Source organism: Mizuhopecten yessoensis, unplaced genomic scaffold, assembly GCF_002113885.1.
Source record: "Mizuhopecten yessoensis strain PY_sf001 unplaced genomic scaffold, ASM211388v2 scaffold7521, whole genome shotgun sequence".
NCBI lineage: Eukaryota > Metazoa > Mollusca > Bivalvia > Pectinida > Pectinidae > Mizuhopecten > Mizuhopecten yessoensis.
In genome coordinates, this window is record NW_018407089.1 from 346,710 (window position 1) to 367,202 (window position 20,493).

At 35.1% G+C, this 20,493-nt stretch overlaps 1 protein-coding gene across 2 annotated transcripts; it reads right to left on the reverse strand.

Annotated features, from left to right (window-relative positions):
• Window positions 1-416: 416 nt before the first annotated feature.
• LOC110453862 (thyroid peroxidase-like) lies at window positions 417-20,205 on the reverse strand. Of its 2 annotated transcripts, XM_021503047.1 has the most exons (14): window positions 20,117-20,205; window positions 18,620-18,787; window positions 17,412-17,544; window positions 15,481-15,698; window positions 14,306-14,494; window positions 13,152-13,224; window positions 12,186-12,304; window positions 9,633-9,740; window positions 7,832-7,930; window positions 6,746-7,232; window positions 5,926-6,138; window positions 4,471-4,631; window positions 3,933-4,035; window positions 417-1,432 (listed from the first exon to the last, which is right to left on the reverse strand). In XM_021503047.1, exons 2-14 carry the CDS (start codon window positions 18,780-18,782, stop codon window positions 1,372-1,374), a joined length of 2,127 nt encoding a protein of 708 aa, XP_021358722.1. In that variant the 5' UTR covers window positions 18,783-18,787; window positions 20,117-20,205; the 3' UTR covers window positions 417-1,371. The 2 variants fall into 2 exon arrangements, with proteins under 2 accessions (XP_021358722.1, XP_021358723.1); XM_021503048.1 differs by lacking the exon at window positions 7,832-7,930.
• Window positions 20,206-20,493: the final 288 nt, after the last annotated feature.

Consider the following 20,493-nt stretch of genomic DNA (forward strand, 5'->3'; position numbering starts at 1 on the left):
TCATTTTGATTTTTTGGCAAGTAGTTGAATATTCAATCATGAAATATGAATAATCATATTGAGTTCTATTATAATACGTAACTTACGCTCGACTTTCATTTTGATTTTTTGGCAAGTAGTTGAATATTCAATCATCAAATATTAATAATCATATTGAGTTCCATTATAATTACTCTTCTCTATACTTTTAAGGTGGAAGTGAGATGATATCTAAAAAATCTTGTCGTCAGGTTATTGGCCATGTTACAGGTCAATGCTGTTTACTACGAAACATGCTCTCACTAGCTCATTGTCCAGAACGTCTGTTTCCCGCTACATTTAGAAAAATCGTTACCAATGTCACTCGGCTCAAGTAAAACATACGAAAACAGAAATATCTGTCTTTCAAGCTTTCATAAAGAAGCCAACAAGCAATATCATGTCTACTCTTAGTTTATTTGCGACCTCAACATTAAAACATTTTGTTCAGTATCAACAAATAACAGAACGGTGATGACGGCGTTTCCCAATTTTCGAATTTAGAGGCAATACCTTTGCTGTGCGACTTCATAATTAACAAACGTCAAAAATCGTAATAACAAAAGATCATTATAGCGAATTATCCACTCGCTTACGATTGATGCAATACAACATATAATATAAAACAAGGACATACTGATTTTTTTTTACAGTTTACGTTGCATCGACGGACTTTATTTGAAAACGTCAGTCATAGGAAAATGCACGGCTTTTGGCTGTTCTACCAATCGAGCATTCCGGTGAATCTTTATGGGATTATTGTTTTTTTTTAATTTCATTATTATTTTTTATAGACAAAAAGACATGAAAAAGTAACACTGTTCATGTTATTTTCCTGTTATGCAAAGGATAGACAAAATGCCTAGGAAGCAGATCAGTGATGACATTCATTGTACTTCTGTATGAAGCACTAACGGAAAGAACTTCAGAAAAGAGCTGCCAGATTTGTTTGAAAAGTTTGAATCATTCTGACACTACAGTGCCCTTTATCGGTGATTGTTCTTTCAGATTCAAAGTTGAGGCTACACCCAGTCTTTTCCTTCGGCAGTTTCTCCATTTGTATATGACCTTAGCTATTGAGAAGATTTTTAATTAAAAAACTGGGGTTTTGAAGGTTGAAATTATGGATTTTACATTTATTCCATAAATGTTTTAACTACGGACACTGATAATGATGGAAGATGTTTATTTTTTAATTTGACATGAGCAAACGTGACATAATTTGCAAATAACAGGGGAGTAAGATTATGGCGGAATCTTGATTATATAAAAAAAAACAGTGTTAGAATGTCTGCCAAGAAGGACATTATTTACAGCATCACACTTTTCCATCTTTCGCTTGTCGTAGACATCTCATTTAAACACATCATAGTTCATGTCTGGCATGTTGCTACATGCTGTCGGTCTGTTGTTGCTGTAAAGAAAATAACCCGTATCATTATGTCAATAATGACGACTAAACAGACACAGCATGTAACCGTTACATATTGAAATTAGAGAACTTTGTCCTAATTCTGTTTTACACGCTAGAGTAATATGTAAGATTGTCCTAATTCTGTTTTACACGCTAGAGTAATATATAAGATTGTTCTGATTCTGTTTTACACGCTAGAGTAATATGTAAGATTGTTCTAATTCTGTTTTACACGCTAGAGTAATATATAAGATTGTTCTGATTCTGTTTTACACGCTAGATTAATATGTAAGATTGTTCTAATTCTGTTTTAAACGCTAGATCAATATGTAAGATTGTTCTAATTCTGTTTCAAACGTTAGAGGAATATGTAAGATTGTTCTAATTCTGTTTTAAACGCTTGAGTAATATATAAGATTGTTCTGATTCTGTTTTACACGCTAGAGAAATATGTAAGATTGTTCTAATTCTGTTTTACACGCTAGAGTAATATGTAAGATTGTTCTAGTTCTGTTTTAAACGCTAGAGTAATATGTAAGATTGTTCTTATTCTGTTTGAAACGCTAGAGTAATATGTAAGATTGTTCTAGTTCTGTTTTAATCGCTAGAGTAATATGTAAGATTGTTCTAATTCTGTTTAAACGCTAGAGTAATATATAAGATTGTTCTGATTCTGTTTTACACGCTAGAGTAATATGTAAGATTGTTCTAGTTCCGTTTTAAACGCTAGAGTAATATATTAGATTGTTCTAATTCTGTTTTAAACGTAAGAGTAATATGTAAGGTTGTTCTAATTCTGTTTCAAACGTTAGAGTAATATGTATGATTGTTCTAATTCTGTTTTAAACGCTAGAGGAATATGTAAGATTGTTCTAATTCTGTTTTAAACGCTTGAGTAATATATAAGATTGTTCTGATTCTGTTTTACACGCTAGAGAAATATGTAAGATTGTTCTAATTCTGTTTTACACGCTAGAGAAATATATTAGATTGTTCTAATTCTGTTTTAAACGTAAGAGTAATATGTAAGGTTGTTCTAATTCTGTTTCAAACGTTAGAGTAATATGTAAGATTGTTCTAATTCTGTTTTAAACGCTTGAGTAATATATAAGATTGTTCTGATTCTGTTTTACACGCTAGAGAAATATGTAAGATTGTTCTAATTCTGTTTTACACGCTAGAGAAATATATTAGATTGTTCTAATTCTGTTTTAAACGTAAGAGTAATATGTAAGATTGTTCTAATTCTGTTTTAAACGTTAGAGAAATATGTAAGATTGTTCTAATTCTGTTTTACACGCTAGAGTAATATATAAGGTTGTTCTGATTCTGTTTTACACGCTAGAGTAATATGTAAGATTGTTCTAATTCTGATTCAAACGCTAGAGTAATATGTAAGATTGTTCTTATTCTGTTTTAATCGCTAGAGTAATATGTAAGATTGTTCTAATTCTGATTTAAACGCTAGATCAATATGTAAGATTGTTCTAATTCTGTTTCAAACGCGAGAGTAATATGTAAGATTGTTCTAATTCTGTTTTACACGCTAGAGTAATATGTAAGATTGTTCTAGTTCTGTTTTAAACGCTAGAGTAATATGTAAGATTGTTCTAATTCCGTTTTAAACGCTAGATCAATATGTAAGATTGTTCTAATTCTGTTTCAAACGTTAGAGGAATATGTAAGATTGTTCTAATTCTGTTTTAAACGCTTGAGTAATATATAAGATTGTTCTGATTCTGTTTTACACGCTAGAGAAATATGTAAGATTGTTCTAATTCTGTTTTACACGATAGAGTAATATATTAGATTGTTCTAATTCTGTTTTAAACGTAAGAGTAATATGTAAGGTTGTTCTAATTCTGTTTCAAACGTTAGAGTAATATGTAAGATTGTTCTAATTCTGTTTTACACGCTAGAGTAATATGAAAGATTGTCCTAATTCTGTTTTACACGCTAGAGTAATATATAAGATTGTTCTGATTCTGTTTTACACGCTAGAGAAATATGTAAGATTGTTCTAATTCTGTTTTACACGCTAGAGTAATATATTAGATTGTTCTAATTCTGTTTTAAACGTAAGAGTAATATGTAAGATTGTTCTAATTCTGTTTTAAACGCTAGAGTAATATGTAAGATTGTTCTAATTCTGTTTCAAACGCTAGAGTAATATGTAAGATTGTTCTAATTCTGTTTTAAACGCTAGAGTAATATATAAGATTGTTCTGATTCTGTTTTAAACGTTAGAGTAATATGTAAGATTGTTCTAATTCTGTTTTAAACGCTAGAGTAATATGTAAGATTGTTCTAATTCTGTTTTAAACGCTAGTAATATATCAGATTATCGCGGACTCTGATGCTGACATACCATCCCAACTAACGCCTCTTTTGGGATTATGTTACAGAATTTTAACCTGCGATCACGATAAACAAAAATGGATCATTGTAAGGAAGTAATATTTATCAATTTATTGTCGGATAGAAGGACAGGGATACTTACATGAAATTTGGTATTTCGAACGCACGCAGTTGTAAATTACACATGTTATAGTTCAGGCACATCACCTTGGACAGTGTCATTTTCTTGAGTTCTATAATCTGGTCTGAAATGTTTAAATATATATGTATAATAATTATTTATTGCATGGCATGATGATTGATGATATTAACATAAATGATAAAGAGACTTCGTCCACCCATAAACAAATGGAATAACGATACCAAAAGAAACGCTATTTTGCAACAAAACGACACCCATTCAATAACAATTGTTTAAGAAATGTTAAGTAGATTCTGAGGCCTTAAGAATTTACTTACAACTGCACATGACAAGACAATGTTCCGGCAACTATTTAAAAGGTTAAGAGACTTCATGTGTTCTCATCTTATCTTGAAAACAGCAATCACGTCATCCGAATTTGAAAATAGCAATCAGGGCAAAGAAGAATCTAACTTCATGTTATTAATGTAAAACCTATAATCGCCACAAAGCTGTTCAATACTATAACGAATAACAACATAAACATACTGAAATATACCTGTGTTGAAGACGTTGCTACTTTCAAACCAGAACCTGTCTCCGTGTTTAAGAGCCTGAAACTGTATTCCTAGAAGGCAGCCGAACGTTGGTCCAACCTTTCCACCTGGCACGTACTCTTCTGTCATAGCTCCAGCGAACAAGTCGATATCCGCAACATCGCTGAATAAAGAAAGAAATAGTAATATTAACAACACCCAAACAGAAGAGGTCATTATGGCCTATCAAGTAAAGATAAATAATGTTTAACGAAAAGACATTAAACTAACGTCTAGTAGAAAAGAAAATGTGACTATTGTTATATGAACGTCTAGTAGAAATGAAAATGTGACTATTTTTATATAAACGTCTAGCAGAAATGAAAATGTGACTATTGTTATATGACGTGTAGAAGAAAAGAAAATGTGACTATTGTTAAGAGAAATCTTTGGGTTTTATTTCGTGATAACATTAGTTAGTACTGTTTTATGTGTCTCCTCATGATGCTGTGATGTATATACGATGTTGATCGGTAATTTGGCTATGAGGATTTAACGTCCTGTAAACAGCTAAGGTCTTTAAAGGACGTCCATCTGAGTGTGTTGTGTGTTATGTGTGCGTGTATGTGTGCTGGAGACAGGGATTGTTGGTGTACTTCATCATCCTCTAAATTCGAGGGGTTCGCTTACTGACGTTCTCGTCACGCTTTAAATATGTCATGGCAAAATCGAATGCACGTGGTTAGCTATTATTGGTTTCAGGGGAAAACAAAACAAAATTAAGACATTGAGGCTAAAGAAGAAGGACGACCGACTTGAAACAGTCAATTTTACCGATTTGGTTCCGCGCGATTCTTTCGATGACTGTGTCACCAAAAGATGGCGCTTACATAACCTTCGGTTTCGTCCGAAATATTCCAGGGACTAACATGGGCTTTATGGCAACGTTTATACATGGTAACTCAACAGCTCAGTATTCCAACAGTTACACAAATATGTTTTCCAACATTAAGGTAACACCCTGACCCTGGTTGCAGAATAGCTGTAAGGGTTAACCAGTGGTTAGGGAAAAATCAAAAATATATCTTCAACTAAATTTAGAGCCTCTGATATCATCGGAATGATATTGTTTTGATGGTTTATTCTGCCTTGAAAGCTAACCACTGATTAGCGTTTACCGACTTGTTGAGTAACTGGGGCTCTGTTGTTATTTTATTTGTCAATCTTCTAATTATTTGGGTCTATTTTTTGTAATTCATAATATCGTAGAGCGTGGTTGAAAAGCAACCAGGTTTTCATTAGGAAATCATTCCCGGGCTTCTCTTTTGAATTCTCTCTGTTGAACAACATTTATGAGCATAGAATGTTGATAATAATATACAAGTTCTAAAACGGTAAGAACGCTTAAGACATAACGGGTATAGGATATAATTACGTCTTTGTTTTGAAACCATAAATAAAAGAGAAAAAACACTTACCCGTATATGGACGCTAAAAGTGCTCTGTTGGCAGAAGCGTGGTTCGTCAAATCACTGAAGGACGCCGGTACGTTTAACCCACACACACCCCGAAACTCTACATAAGGCGGAATACCATGGTCCCTTCCTCTCTGGATGTTTATAGCAGGAAGGTCAAGGCTATGTCCAAGAGAATCCAAGAAGAGTAGGTCAAGCACACCCTTCGGAAACAGTCTACAAAATATAAATCAACCTGTTCACATACCTGGCTGTAATTATTTTCCGACATGAATATCTTTCGAACGGCCAATCCTGATATCTATGAAGGGATAAAGCATTTATAAGAATTTTATCATTTAGTATCACATTTAATGAGTAACAACGGAATTCATCACAGACCCCATACCACCTTCACAGCTAAAACACTCAACTCTGATATATTAACCATTCTGTGGTACAACAACTCTATACCTTTCCAGCCTCAGTTGGCGGTTCACAAGCTCATTTACTGCGAACAGCAACTCCCAGGAATTCCAAGTACACAAATTGCAGTTACCTCCACTCTATCGACAGTTTTGAAGTGTTTGTTGAAAAACGATAATAGAAGAACTATAGATAATCATATCGGTATGTAAAGACATAAATACAATTGACGATAGATATTTGGGCTCAATGGACCTAGACTATGTATCATTTCCGCTGTAGAATCAGACCTTTATGAAATATCCCAAAAAAGGAATAGGAAAATATAAGGATCGGAGGATATCACTAAGGAATAGGTAACACACCTATGAACGGGATGAAAAAACGTAAATATTTGATAAAACAAGTTACAACATACCTTCCGGCTTCACCCGAGTGGCTTGTCACCTTCCATCTTGCGTGCTTGTCAAGGTCTTCACCTTTATTACGCACGGTAAATATTGGTCGAAGGAAAGTGTCTTCTATTTTGTTCACTGTCGTGTGGTTGTAATAGTTATTTAGGTTATTCTGGAAATCTGTGATCTGGGAATGGCCGAATCGGAAAGCAGCAACAGCGAAATTGTTAAAGACGGTTGGGTTTATAGCGCTGTTGTAAATATTATGAGATGATTCCCACACTTTAAGCTTGTATTCATTCATCAAATTTGGACCAAGGATAAGAGGGAGGTATTCAGCGTATGTTATCTGCTGTAGTACAGCAATAGTCATCTTTCTGGCTTCCTGGAAGAGTTTCTCGTCGGTCCAACTTGTTCTCTGAGCCAACTGGTTCGCAAAGAGGTTATGCAACCTCAATATCAGAACATGGTCGTTTGCGAGATTGGGCACCACTTGAGTACGTCCGTCACCTAAAAATACAATGATGTTCACTAAAGGATATAGCGATTGTAAAAAGAATAGGCTTTTACTATATTTTGGAATATTTTGCCAAATCCTTTTGCTTGTATTTTAGCGAGTATAAGAGTATATAGAACTTGACAATATATGCGTTATTTGTTTGCCTCTTATTTCAACAGAAATTATTTTGAATGTTTAACTTTTTTGAAAAGCTGGTGTGTAGTTAAAATGTACGTGTTATATCTCAAATATTGAAACGTTCCAGGTTATTTTTTAAATTAAAAGGAATTAAAAGGAATGGTTTGTATATATGGTGTATACAATTCAATATCCTTTCAGTCAATATTTCATGCAAAAACATTCTATACACATGTCATGACATTTAATGAAGTATGTCGCAATATGTCAGATAAGATATCACTGTCAATATTATTTACCATTGTCTGAATTCATTATTGTAACAGACGATTAAAACTATAGGAGAGTATAGTGTATCTAAACACCCGCTGTTTATCTATATGTTGCAAAGCAGCAAAAAAATGTATGACTATCTATGTAAATACATCAATAAATGAACACGTTGAACGAAATAGATAATGTATTGTCTTGCCTGTTTTTAAACAAAAGTTTCCTTCCTCTGAAGTCAGTCTGCATGACACAGGGGTTTCCAATGGAGGAGGTAAATTACCAGGACTTACCAGCATCAGACCTGATTAACATTCCAGATCTCAAATTATTACTATACTAAAATATTACGTATGCAAAGGAATTAGAGGTTGTATAAAACACCACATCACCAGACCATGTAGTTTATCATTCCTATATTAAAACGTTATTTCTTTATTAGTTTTACTGTACCCCTTTCTTCATCAGCGTCCCTCATTTACATTTTCGATTTTTGTTTTTATGGTTTATCCTCATCGCAACAGCCAGGGTTATATGGGGACAGGTGCCTAAAGACACATAGTAGGGAAGAGAATATATATAGCAAAGAAAATAGACAGACAGAAAATATAGAAAACGTAAAGGTTCGAAGTGTTGTAATAGGGGCAGCATATTATTGTTGGTATCTTGTACATCCTCATTGTAGAACACTCGGAATGACCCCTATTCTGCAGGGTCCCAACATTAGTTGCCTTCTACAATACACATGCAGTAATGTTTATTGATGTTTTCTTACGTGCCCCAAAAAACAGAAGACAAGGAAGAAATCAGTCACAAGTATGCAAAGGCCCAACATCAGTCGCCTCTCACAACCATACAATGAGGAAACAACCGATACTTTCCCCGAACCTACGCGCGTCGAAGTCTTAAATTACATATTATTATAATTATGTGAACGCTGGTGTCATGATATAAGCTACAAGGCTGTAACAATTAAAAATATTCTTATGCATATATGTGATCCGGAGCAGGTAAAACGTGTGAAAAAAGTCCACCTAGGACTTCACGATTCGTACGTGTATAGATTTTTACTAGGGGCAGATAACTCGTATTAGCGTACCTCAAGCTATTCGAGATTTTTACGATTGGTTTTATCGTGTTTAACGTCCAATTAACAGCCCGGTGAGGTCATTAAAGTATGTACTTATTATAAAATATGCATGCATGTGAATACGTGTGCTGGAGACAGGTGTGCTTGCTAATTGCCCCCTTACGATAGCAGAAGACACTGAAGTAAATATTCGCAATGAATGGCCTACGACAAGCAATGAGATACAGATGGCCTCTTCTTTCCTCGAATCTGCAGAGGGGTTTATGAAAAATTAGCTCGGTAATCAAAGCTTTCAATATTTGTTTGTTCTTGACAATTATCTACCAGAAAACATCGTACAATGTATCTGTGCGGGAACGACAAAGACTATGAGCCGAACTTACTATAAGGTATTACGAATGGAGATTAGTGAAGGTGGATATAGTGTCACAGATCACTCAAACTCGACATCGAAAGACACGTATTCACACTTAGTGCCATTTAAATGATTTCGTGTGCTAAGATTCACATATCTATTTTTATTCATTATCAACAATTGATTAGGCATAACGCTATTGAAATTTGTTTTTTTGATTTGATATCAATGCGCATTCTTTATTTGTATAATAAGAGAGAACATTAATAGTTAAAATCAATCATAAAAGTTAAGATTAAGTAAACAATCGGGTACGGGTTATTTAAATATTTCGCAAATTTATTATCAGCAATAATTAGAAAAAAGTACGTGCAAGTATGTTTTGCTATCTTTAAATTGTTAGAATAAAGAAATCGACAATCTTTGTATATGGGAAGGAGAGGGAAATCCATCATCAAAATTTTCAAATTTTGGTACAACGCCTGGTTAGTCATATGTCGATTTCCCTATCCTTCACATAAACATATGCATATATATAATTTTGTATGAATTCCTTTCTACCTTTATTTTTCTCCGTGTCTCTGAGAGAGAGCTGTCTAGCAGCTGTTGCCCCATACACCATTGAACCGTCAATAAATGAGGTCGCCAGATTCATCTGTTCTCTTCCTACTGCAATGCAATCAAAAACAAAAAATCAAAGTTTTAAAAAAGAAATCTTTATTTTGAGACCACTCAACGGAAAGCTCAAAAGTAGTATCTTAAAAAAACTAACTAGAACACTGACAGGCCAGTAAGGGGCCCGTCTTGTGGCAATATACTCCCCATAACCATCATGTAACAATCTGCCCATATAGCTGGGCTTGACGTTTGACATTTGGACTTCAAAAATAATCGCAAAACATACATTTTACATGTACTATGATGTGATTCTTGTTTCCTTTCACCTCCATATTTGCTGGGCTAACAGAAATGTAAATACTGGTGCAATATTCATTTGTTAGCCTTGAATTGTCTTATTTCACCTTTAATATCTCCTCAATCAAGAGCCAGGGTCAAAGTCCGAGATCCACTTTGTCTTTGACCTTCGGACCCAAATGACATTGACCTTTAACCCAGTGACCCTGGTCAGTTGAATTATTCTTTAATTCCGACCAACTTTGCTTCATATTATCATACCAAAATGTTCATCAGTGAAAAATGATAAACTTGACCTTGACCTTGAACCTTTGTACCCCAAAACCGGGACCTTAGGTGAGTTGACTCCGTATTAAGTTCTGAACAACTTTGCTTCATAATCACATAAAAAAATGTTCATCAGTAAAACAAATTCAATATTTGACCTTGACATTTACCCAGTGACCCTGACCTTAAGACAGTTGATTCCTTGTTCAATTCCGATCAACTTTGCTTCATAATGTTCATCAGTGAAAAGATACAAAATTTGACTATGACCTTTGACCCAGTTACCTTGACCTTTGGTCAAACGACTCCTTGTTTGAATCCGTCCAACATTGCTTCAAAGTGTCATAACGAAATGTTCACCAGTGAACAGATACTAAATTTGGCTAGACCTTTGACCCAGTGACCTTGACCTTAAGTCAGTTGACTCCTTTTTGTTAAATTCTGACCAACTTTGCTTTATGATGCCATACTATGCTCATAAGTGACCTTGACCCCTGACCAAATGACCTTGACCTTTGGTCAGTTTAATTATTATCAACTTTGCTTCATCATGTCATAAAACAATGTTCATCAGTGAAAAGATGCAAAATTGACCTGGACTTTCGAACCTCATGACCTTGACCTTTGACCTTTACTTTTCACCTCAGTGTGTATTTTTGTGAACTGAACATCTTTACCGAGGGTCATGTAAATAGGTCAATTAATACCAAAGTTTTCAGCCATGTACAAAAATTGTGGACAGACAGACAGACAGACAAACAGACAGACAGAGTGATTACTATAGGGCCCTAATAACATGTTTTTTGCTGATGATTTTTTTAATTTAGTCCTATTAACGGCAATCGTCACTTAAGGACGTGCATCTATGTGTATGCGTGATTGTGTGTATGTGTGTTTTTGGTGATGAAAACATTGCTGAATCTCAGGAGAGACGATTGTTTTATTACTGGTGTTAAATCGAGAGATTCATCTTACTCATTAGCTAAAGTTTTATTATGATATTTAGTTCGCCTGAATGCCACTTGAAAATGAAACTTCATTTTAACTTTGTGTACATTGTGTTCTACTGAAAATAAATTGTATTAAAATATTGAAATTTACACTTGTTTGATAATGACGTCGCAAAAAAATCATCATTATTTGTTATTCATATTTTTAATAAATGTAGTTGTACTATGTGGACGCGTGCTCTGGCGACTTATAGGAAACGACAAAGATGTTTAGATTTATTGTTGTTACGACAAAACAGTGTTGCTTACTTTGACACTGGTGTGAAGTAAATGTAACATCAAGGTTTTATTGATTGAACTTTTACCAATGCAACGATGGTGTTGTGTATGTGTTGAGAGAATGTCAGGTATAGGGGGACTAAATCGATATGTAATAGTTATGAAATAAATTATCGTTCTCATTTGAAACTCTCATGCGATAGGGCGGATAAATTGTTGAGAAAATAAATATGGACAACATAACAGGTTTATATTATCTGTACGGCTGCACAATTTAATACACAGCGAATTCACAACAGGGGCAAACGCCCCAAAATAGGCCTCTGACCCAGTTTTGTTTTGTTTAATTTTGTTTAACGTCCTATTAAGAGCTATGGCCATTTAAGGAAGTGCCACAATGTGTGTAGAATGTGCGTGCTTGCGTGTGTGTATGCAGGAGACGGGATATGTTGATGTGCTTGCCTCCTTGTGTAGCGCGGATCTGATGCCGACTTTATAGTGCTATCTCATTGAAACGCCATGCCGAAGGCACCAAACACAGCATACCGCTCGGTCTCATTATACTGAACCAGTTGTTGCCATTCCCCTAAATGCTGAACGTCAAGCAGGGAATAACGACTATCATTTTTAAGGACTTTGGTATGTCTCGGCCTGGGGACAGAACCCATTGCCTTCCTCACCTGGGCGAACCTATAATACTTACGGGGGATACAAGACGAATCTGTGCTGGTGGTGGGAGCAGATCTGACGAAATCCAAACACTCGGTATTGTTGAAATGTGGATCTGTCGTAAAGTCTACAGCAATTGCAGCGCATTCGACCCTGCGTTAAAAAGATGTGTTAAGTAGTGTTTTGTATAACAAAGAGTTATCGCCCCTATATCTCGACCCTGCGTTAAAGTGACGTGTTAAGCAGTTTCTTGTATAACAAAAAGTACCCTCCCCTATATCTCGACCCTGCGTTAATAAATGTGTGAAGTAGTGTTTTCAAAAGAACAAAGAGTTATCTCCCCTATATCAGTAGCTGTAAAGTCTGTTTTTAGTAATAAGATTAGTTATAATGCTGTGTACAACATTGAAAGCTCATTTATTAGTTTAACCGTATATAACAATGTATAAAATAAAAACTATGTTGATTAGGACACCAATGGCGAACGCTTTTGACATCTGAACATTTGGCTCTTAAATATGAACTTATAACACACACAGATACGTGACTACAAATTTAAAATTTGGTAACAGTATGCCAAAGATTTTAATTACACTGCATTATACATATTTTTTGTCCTTCTATGACTTATTGTGGATTATCCAAACTGTCTGAACTACTGTTGAAACAGAGGGGACCGTGCATAAAACCCCATCAAGTTAGGAATTCGAGTGTAAAGCACGCATGAGAGTATCAGTGTATTCTGGTTATTTATTAACCATCATAATGTAATGTATCTATGTCATCATATTATATATTATTTATGCTTTATTTCGTAAGTATTTGCATTCTCGGAAAACATTAGGTTATATCAGCAGAATGTCAACGCATGATGCGATCACTAAAATGCCCTTGTTTTAAGCGATCAAGCTTGTCGTCAAACGATTAGATGTGTAATTTGATATTTGTAGCAAATCAGTCATCACTGAAGAAAGAAATGGGTATAAAATATTTAAATCACCTGTCAGTTACCGCTGCTCGAATGGTGCTGTTTACTGGAGCAACACAACAGGCAATGCTATTCCCACCAGCACCTGTTTACAAAAGAATCCTTATTCAGGACATTTTGATTCTACACATAAGGATTGAACGACGTATTTTTCAATTTCATATCGGCATGAACAAAGAACAAATGCCGTTCAATGCTTATATTTACATTTTAAATATCAAAATATTATTAAACGCAATAAAGATAATTTCTTTTTTTTAAATTGAAGCGTTCGTGTTCCAGATTCTGAAACAAACTAACCACTAAACTGTTCGATTTTAACAGTTGTCTCATGTTAATCGAAGAAGAAGAAACTTCAAAAAGGCGCTAATCGAATTGCGTAACGCATTTCCCTCTTGCTTTAGTTATTGAGGAACTTGCGATGGCGAGGTTAATATAGGAACATATCGCGATTGAGAAAATTATGAATGCACTAATATAAAGAGAGCTAATGAATACGCCCAGAAACGAAAATATTAGTTATCAACCTCAAGCCGCCGAAATATCGACAAACAGCAATTTCGTATTTCTAATTAAAGCTAAATCATACATACTAAAACCATATCATACTTTATGTATTTGCTTACACTACCAGCGTCCTCAAGCCAATTCTGTTTAAAAAGCTATCATACTTCAAAGTGGTCGTCATGTGTAGTCTCCCTATTACTGGGCATACACGATTGTGAACGTAGCATTTCGGTTGGTCGAATCCAGTAATAAAATAAGATATTCGACAAATCAGAACGCGTGTTTCAAGCCATGTGTGTCTCGGATTAGAGAGAGACGAACCATGTCGACTTGTAAGGACTATGTAAGTTTAAAAAAATATTTAAAGGTTTGAAAACACTGCCATTATACGCATATCAATGAAGTAAGAACCAACTGCCTTTTAGGTTTAGGCAAACATTCAACGCTGGCGTATCGCACAGCAAAGATCTAGAAAATCGCAATCGTTTATAATTACCGAGAAAGTATAAAGATCATTAATGATGGTAAAAAAAGAAAGATAAAAGGCAAAAAGGCAAAAACCTTCTTTTCTTATCTGTAGAGGGTTCAAATACGATCATACAGTGTGATACGAGAGGTCAATTTTACTGAATCATCACATTAATATTGACAATTCTTACCTTTCGAAACTGGCGTAAAAACCATATCGTGGTCGATAAATTGACCCCAGCTCATAACTTCGAATGATAGTTTGGTGTCTTCATCCTTTTTTGAGAAATCTCTGAAGAGCGCTGATGAAATACGCCGGGCACTTGGCAGTTCAACTGGGGTTTGTCCTGATGTTGCGTTTCTCGGCGCTGATCCAAGTCCTTCATCGGGATACCATATATTCGAATTATTATGAATATAGATGTACAGTTGTAACTGTGACATATTGAAATCAATTTTTTATAATATGACAATTTAAGCAGAGTACACCGATCAGATATTTACGACATATCTTATAACATCAATAAATTGAAGGTTCGTCTGAAAATATCAACATGACCACAGCTTTTGTCAATTCGTGTGTTTGGAGGTATAACGTCCTTGCATTAACACAGTTCACACGATGATATTAGTACGGTTGCCTAGGAAACTGGATAACAATTAAAAGAACGGAGATAAAAGTAAAGGCAGGTTTCAAACGTAGCAATGGGTGAAGCAGATCCAATCTGATCTCTCAAAGTTCCTCTCAGAAGAGGAAAGCAAACCCTCTCCCTATATTCTTTATGGCCACAAACATCTCGCTTATTAAGACGTACAGAGACACAAGCAGGTCCTTTTCTCCCCACACTGATGTGCCACATGACACAGGTGGTATATTCAAATAATATATGCCAGAGGGTCTTGTGTTCCAAAATTCCTTGAAGAATTTTGACATCATAATACTGCGTTTATTGGGTATTCCTATGTGTGCCATATAACGACAAACACTCACTCTCATGTTTCGCAAATCAAATAATACATCATCTGACCAGATGTGTATCAGAATTGTGTACAACAACATTCAAACTTGAGAGAAAAATTATTTTAACATACTTGTGGTATTAAATACAATTTGCTTAGACGCCATAGCTTTAGTATATAACCTCTGAAATGATACCAATAACTTCCGTAAATTTTCAGAACCTGAAATCGAACTAATGAACTGCGATCACAATGCGGTCGTTCTAATCAAACGAGATTCCTGATTAGGTGTAGTAAGGTGCAGTAAGTCAGGGGTCCTTGATCAAATATATGAAAAATATGAATTAAGTGTTGCCTTACAGTTCTCAACGGTTCGGCAATTACTTAAAATGATTGCGATTCTTACCCAGATCATCTCCGTATTTGGATGGTAGAAGCCTTGCCTGTGGACTTGATGACTTTCCCCAACATGGGTTTGCCAGATTATTACATGTACCGTCTGCTGTACGATATTGGGTTTCGCTGGATGGACAAGTCACACTGCACAAGCAGCTTGGGAAAGCCTGCGACCACAGTGAGTTAATTTCTGAGTCAGCGCGGATGGCGGAAAGGGACTTTTCAGACCTAGGACAAAAAACAATGTCAACCTTGAATCGTATTTTGAAAATCTATAAATTTATTTCTGAGGTAAATGTTTTTTCTATCTTTTTTTTTCTTCTAATTTTTTTTTCTTTCTTTTTTTTGGGGGGGGGGGGGGGGGGGGGTTGTGATATTTCTTTATTCAAATATTAAAATTATTAGAATACTTTCTTAGTTTATAATCTTTGTTTTACAAATGTGACATGTCGCCACAGTGGCGTTGTCATGTTTTCTTATATTTGTCTTTACAAGTTACACCTGCTAGCAGTATTTATTGTAAACCATTTATGAACCTAGAGCTGATGGATGAATCAAATTAACATTGAGTAATAAAGATATATTGTTAGAACCAATTAGCTCGAACTCGTCGTATTTAATTATTTAGCCTCGTCCTTCATACTCACAGCTGTTTTCTTTAAAAATATATTGTCATATTTTTTTTTCCATTCAACCAGCAAGTTACATATTCTCATAAACAAATAGTGTCCTCTCGTACGAGGGCTTCCATACACCTCACTCTCTTTCATACACTATCGATTTATAATGTATATGCCATTATTACATATTTTTATATCATTCATTACTATTTGTTTTAATTATATCAGGCCTTCTAATGCTTTTTTTTATAATCCCCTCGCTTACCATTATTCCGGCTCAACGTTAATGGGTTTTTTTTCAACATCTACGATAATGTAAAAATGGTTCTGCGGGAATTGCCGCCGAAAAGGAAGAAAAGTAGGGCGAGAAAAAACTATAGCTTCCATTTTTTTTTCTTTTTTCTTTCCCCAACCCTACGTGGGCAGAACTTAAGTATGGCAGTATGTCACGTTTGGTTGCCGTAAAATAACTCAACTAAAATATTTCCCCTTACGGGGAAACAAATCTCATCAAAGTTTTACGTTCACGTACAATTACCAAGATTCGGGCTAATTTTGATTGCTAGTATGCATATGTTCGCATAATCAATGAGGCTACAGACTTATAAGGTGATACTTTGTATCCAGGCAGTAACTTCCCTGGTTATATTTCGGTTTTCAAACACTTCAATAACATTGCATATTTCACAAATTGGGAACTACAACAAAATCAGTCATGGGGTAAGAGGTCCTTATTCGGCCCCAAATATTTTTGTAGAACAATCCCTGAATGTGCATACACCTTTTAGTTGTTATCCTGTTATGCTAATGAATAAATATGCAAGCCTCCAAAATTGAAACATATGTAGTCTCTATACACATCAGTTCTGAGATCCCTCCCATGTTTACTTGGAGTTGTTGATCCCATTAAACAGCAGGTCTTTCTCAAACCACAATGAGACAAAACCTGTCCTGTAAGCGTTGGATATAAATTCAACGCGTTTGTTCTTGACTCCATTTACAAATTAAAAATGCCACTGACATATTCCAACACAGTTAGTTGTTTTGGAGTTTAATGTCATTGCAACAGAACGGGTCAAAATAGGTGGGCCCCCAACACAACTTGTACAGTATTTCAGAACTTTTGATTCAATGCATTACCGTTTATGTTTCGGCATCGACTAAATTAGATTTAGGACTTTTTTGTTCAAATGGCTTAAATACTGCCAGGGGGGTTTGGAAATTTGTAGGTTATCTAACAAGTACTAAAGCGGCATCCACTTTTTAGTTTTAGCACCATGTTATTCGAAATTCATATTCAGGAAACAAAAAGACAGCTAACCTTTCCAAGAGGTATCTCAAAGTCTCAAGTTGTTCAACGGCGTCGTATTCATCTTCTTGTCCGCTAGGAGTTTGCGGTTTCATTGCATAAACAGCTTGCCTACAACTGCCTTCTGTCTCGTCTTTGTCATCATCTGTTTAAAAAAAAACTATATTTGATACACAGCAATATACAGCTCTACCCTGACAAAAGGTGTTTTCTTGGTGTCAGCGGTGTCCTCTTAGACGAAAACTGAGGAAGTCAATTATGATGGGGATGCAACATGTAGTGCAGAAAAGGACACAAATGCACCAATGCACAGCCTCAACCACACGCATGCACGCGTGCATTAAAGACACGCAGGCACGTCCTTAAATCACCTCTGTTCGTAGGAGATATAAAAAAATACACCTGCTATTATTCACTGCATGTATCGTAACAGGCGACTTATGTTGAAATCCCCTGTGGAATTGGGAATTTGTTTTGTGTTTGTGTTTCTACTTTTGGACACAAAAGCGACCAAAATAAATTTGTATCTGTATTTGGTATCTGTATATTTTTCTCTACTTCTAGGTTCCTTTTATTTCCTAGCGCTTTGCTCTTTGTTCTATCCCTAGGACGCGACATACACAAGTCATTAAAAATGGTTGTTGTTATTCCCTGCTTAACGTTCAGTATTTAGAATATTGGGTAACAACTGGTTCAACCGTTGTGAGTATTAAGAGACCGGGCGGAATGCTACACTGGAGGCCTGCGGCAGGATATTTCAGTGAGAAAAAGTCTAAAGTCGGCATCAAATCATGGTTATCATACGGAGGCAAATTCAACAACATACCCTGTCCCCGTCACGCAAACACGCATACACAACATACATGGATGAACATCCTTAAATGATCTTACCTGTTAATAAGACGTTAAGCAAAATGAAACAAAAAACAAGCACAATCTATCCTGAAGGGCCAAGCATATCAATAATTTCTACGGGTTAATAATGATAACAGTAATACAATTTGCCTATTAGCTTTGGTCACCCTTCCAACACATACCCATATGGTGTAGAGGAAGTATATTTGATCGTGATTGTGCCTACCGTCAGTTTTATATAAATAAACGAAAGCAAACAACGTTAAAGGTTCGAAAGCACAATACAGGCCCAAAAGTATTTTTCTTAATCAGATATTTAAAACTGAATATCGATATATATAAGACAAGACATTATGTTGGTATACCTGCACGATCCAATCGGGTCTGTATTTGCTCCTTTAGCTGTTGTTTCCCGAACTCACGGGCCTCTGAAAAAATCGCGGTTATATTTGCATGAACAACGCGCTGTAACAGACTGGCCAACAGGAACCATTTCCATAACGTACACATCCAAAAATACATAAGCATTTGTCCTGAAATGACAGAAAAAATGTCATAATTTGAAATTTGTCTATATGTATTTAACACATATCAACATCAACTTCTATAAAGAAGTTCTTCTCGAAGGAAACACAATCAAACAAACTAAATGGTTAAAACCTATGATAGTTCTTATCAACAAAGATGAAAAAACTTACGTAGCGTTGTATCATTTGTAATACATGTCAAACGTTTGTTAGACTGCGCTTCATTTATCGAGGCTCCTTTCAATTTATGAATTTTGTCGAATCCCATTTTTTCTAATAGTATTAAATTTAAGGACTGTTTCTAGAAACCCTTGAAGCAATCGATATATTTATCTATTTATTTTGTTTTTAGTTATTTGTTAGTCTTTTGCTTGTTCTCGGGTAGTTACGTACATGCATCTGCTACGATCATATGTTTACGGTTGCCTAGGCGACGCACTGACGGTTGAATCAAAATAGTTTAAATAGTAAAACCTATTGCACTGAAACAAAATATTAACAACTTGAGAGAAATACAAAACTCAAGATATTAGGATAAAAATCACGCAAAATTGTTCCGTCAGAAAGTAGTAGTTTTAACGGTGACTTGTTATACGAAATTGACCCTATATATGCCAATGATGCCTCACAAGCGTTTCCTATGCTAGGGTTCACTTTTATATCATCTTAAATCGGAGATTATCTAAACAAATCAGAAACCATGGTGACCATCTTGTCAGATGAGGACAGAGAAGTCCCTGTAGCCATTTTACAGATAAATACGAACATTAAGCGCAATCGAACAATATCTTGATGTTTGATGTCCGATCGGACACTGTAATGCCACATCTACATCTGGCATACCAATCATTACCTGCGTCAAATTTATTTGTTTGAATGCGACTAGTGATTATGGAGAAAATGGTCCAACAAATTTCGGCAAAACCGGAATAATATTATATAAGAAGAAGCGAGGTAAAACAATAAGTCATCTAAACCTATTTTTCCTAGAAGACTTGGAAACATTTAATTACATCTGTGAAATTTCTACAGTGTGGTATAGCAAACGGCATTATTATTTTTCTTTTCCAACAAGGTACTATTGCTTTCAATGTTTTTTTTTGTTTTTTTGACGAATATATTGTAAACAAAATATCACCAAAAATTGCATGTTATTGACACCTTTATCGGATTAAAAAACTAGGCAAGCAATAAACAGAAAATGAAAAAATGTAGCTTTGTATATGGTGCAACAAATCAAAAAAAAATTTCAATACAAACTATCATGTTTTTTTGAAAAAGAAGCCATCCTCTCTATAAAACAGTTGAACTTGTATGGGTAACGATGCCACTTACCCTCTCAGAAAGTAGATATTTACTCTTTAGTTTACGCTCAGTCTTCACAGAAAAAACGAGGTACTCGTTTGTGAGGTGCAGACGCACATATTACTATTAAAGATAGAAACGCAGCACTTTATATACTAATGCAGTTAATATAGCTTAAACGCGCGAAATTTATGTATTTATTCAAAACATATTAAATCTTCAAAAACATATTAAAAAGTATGACTTGGATATTTTAATACATTAGCATCTCAATTGAATCTTTAATCTCGTGTTGATTGTGATGTTTGTGTTTGCCTGTTTTGGTTATAGATCATCGCAACAGCCAAATCATATGATTGAAGACGGATGTCAAAAGGAAAGAACTCATATATCCAAAATTTCACGAT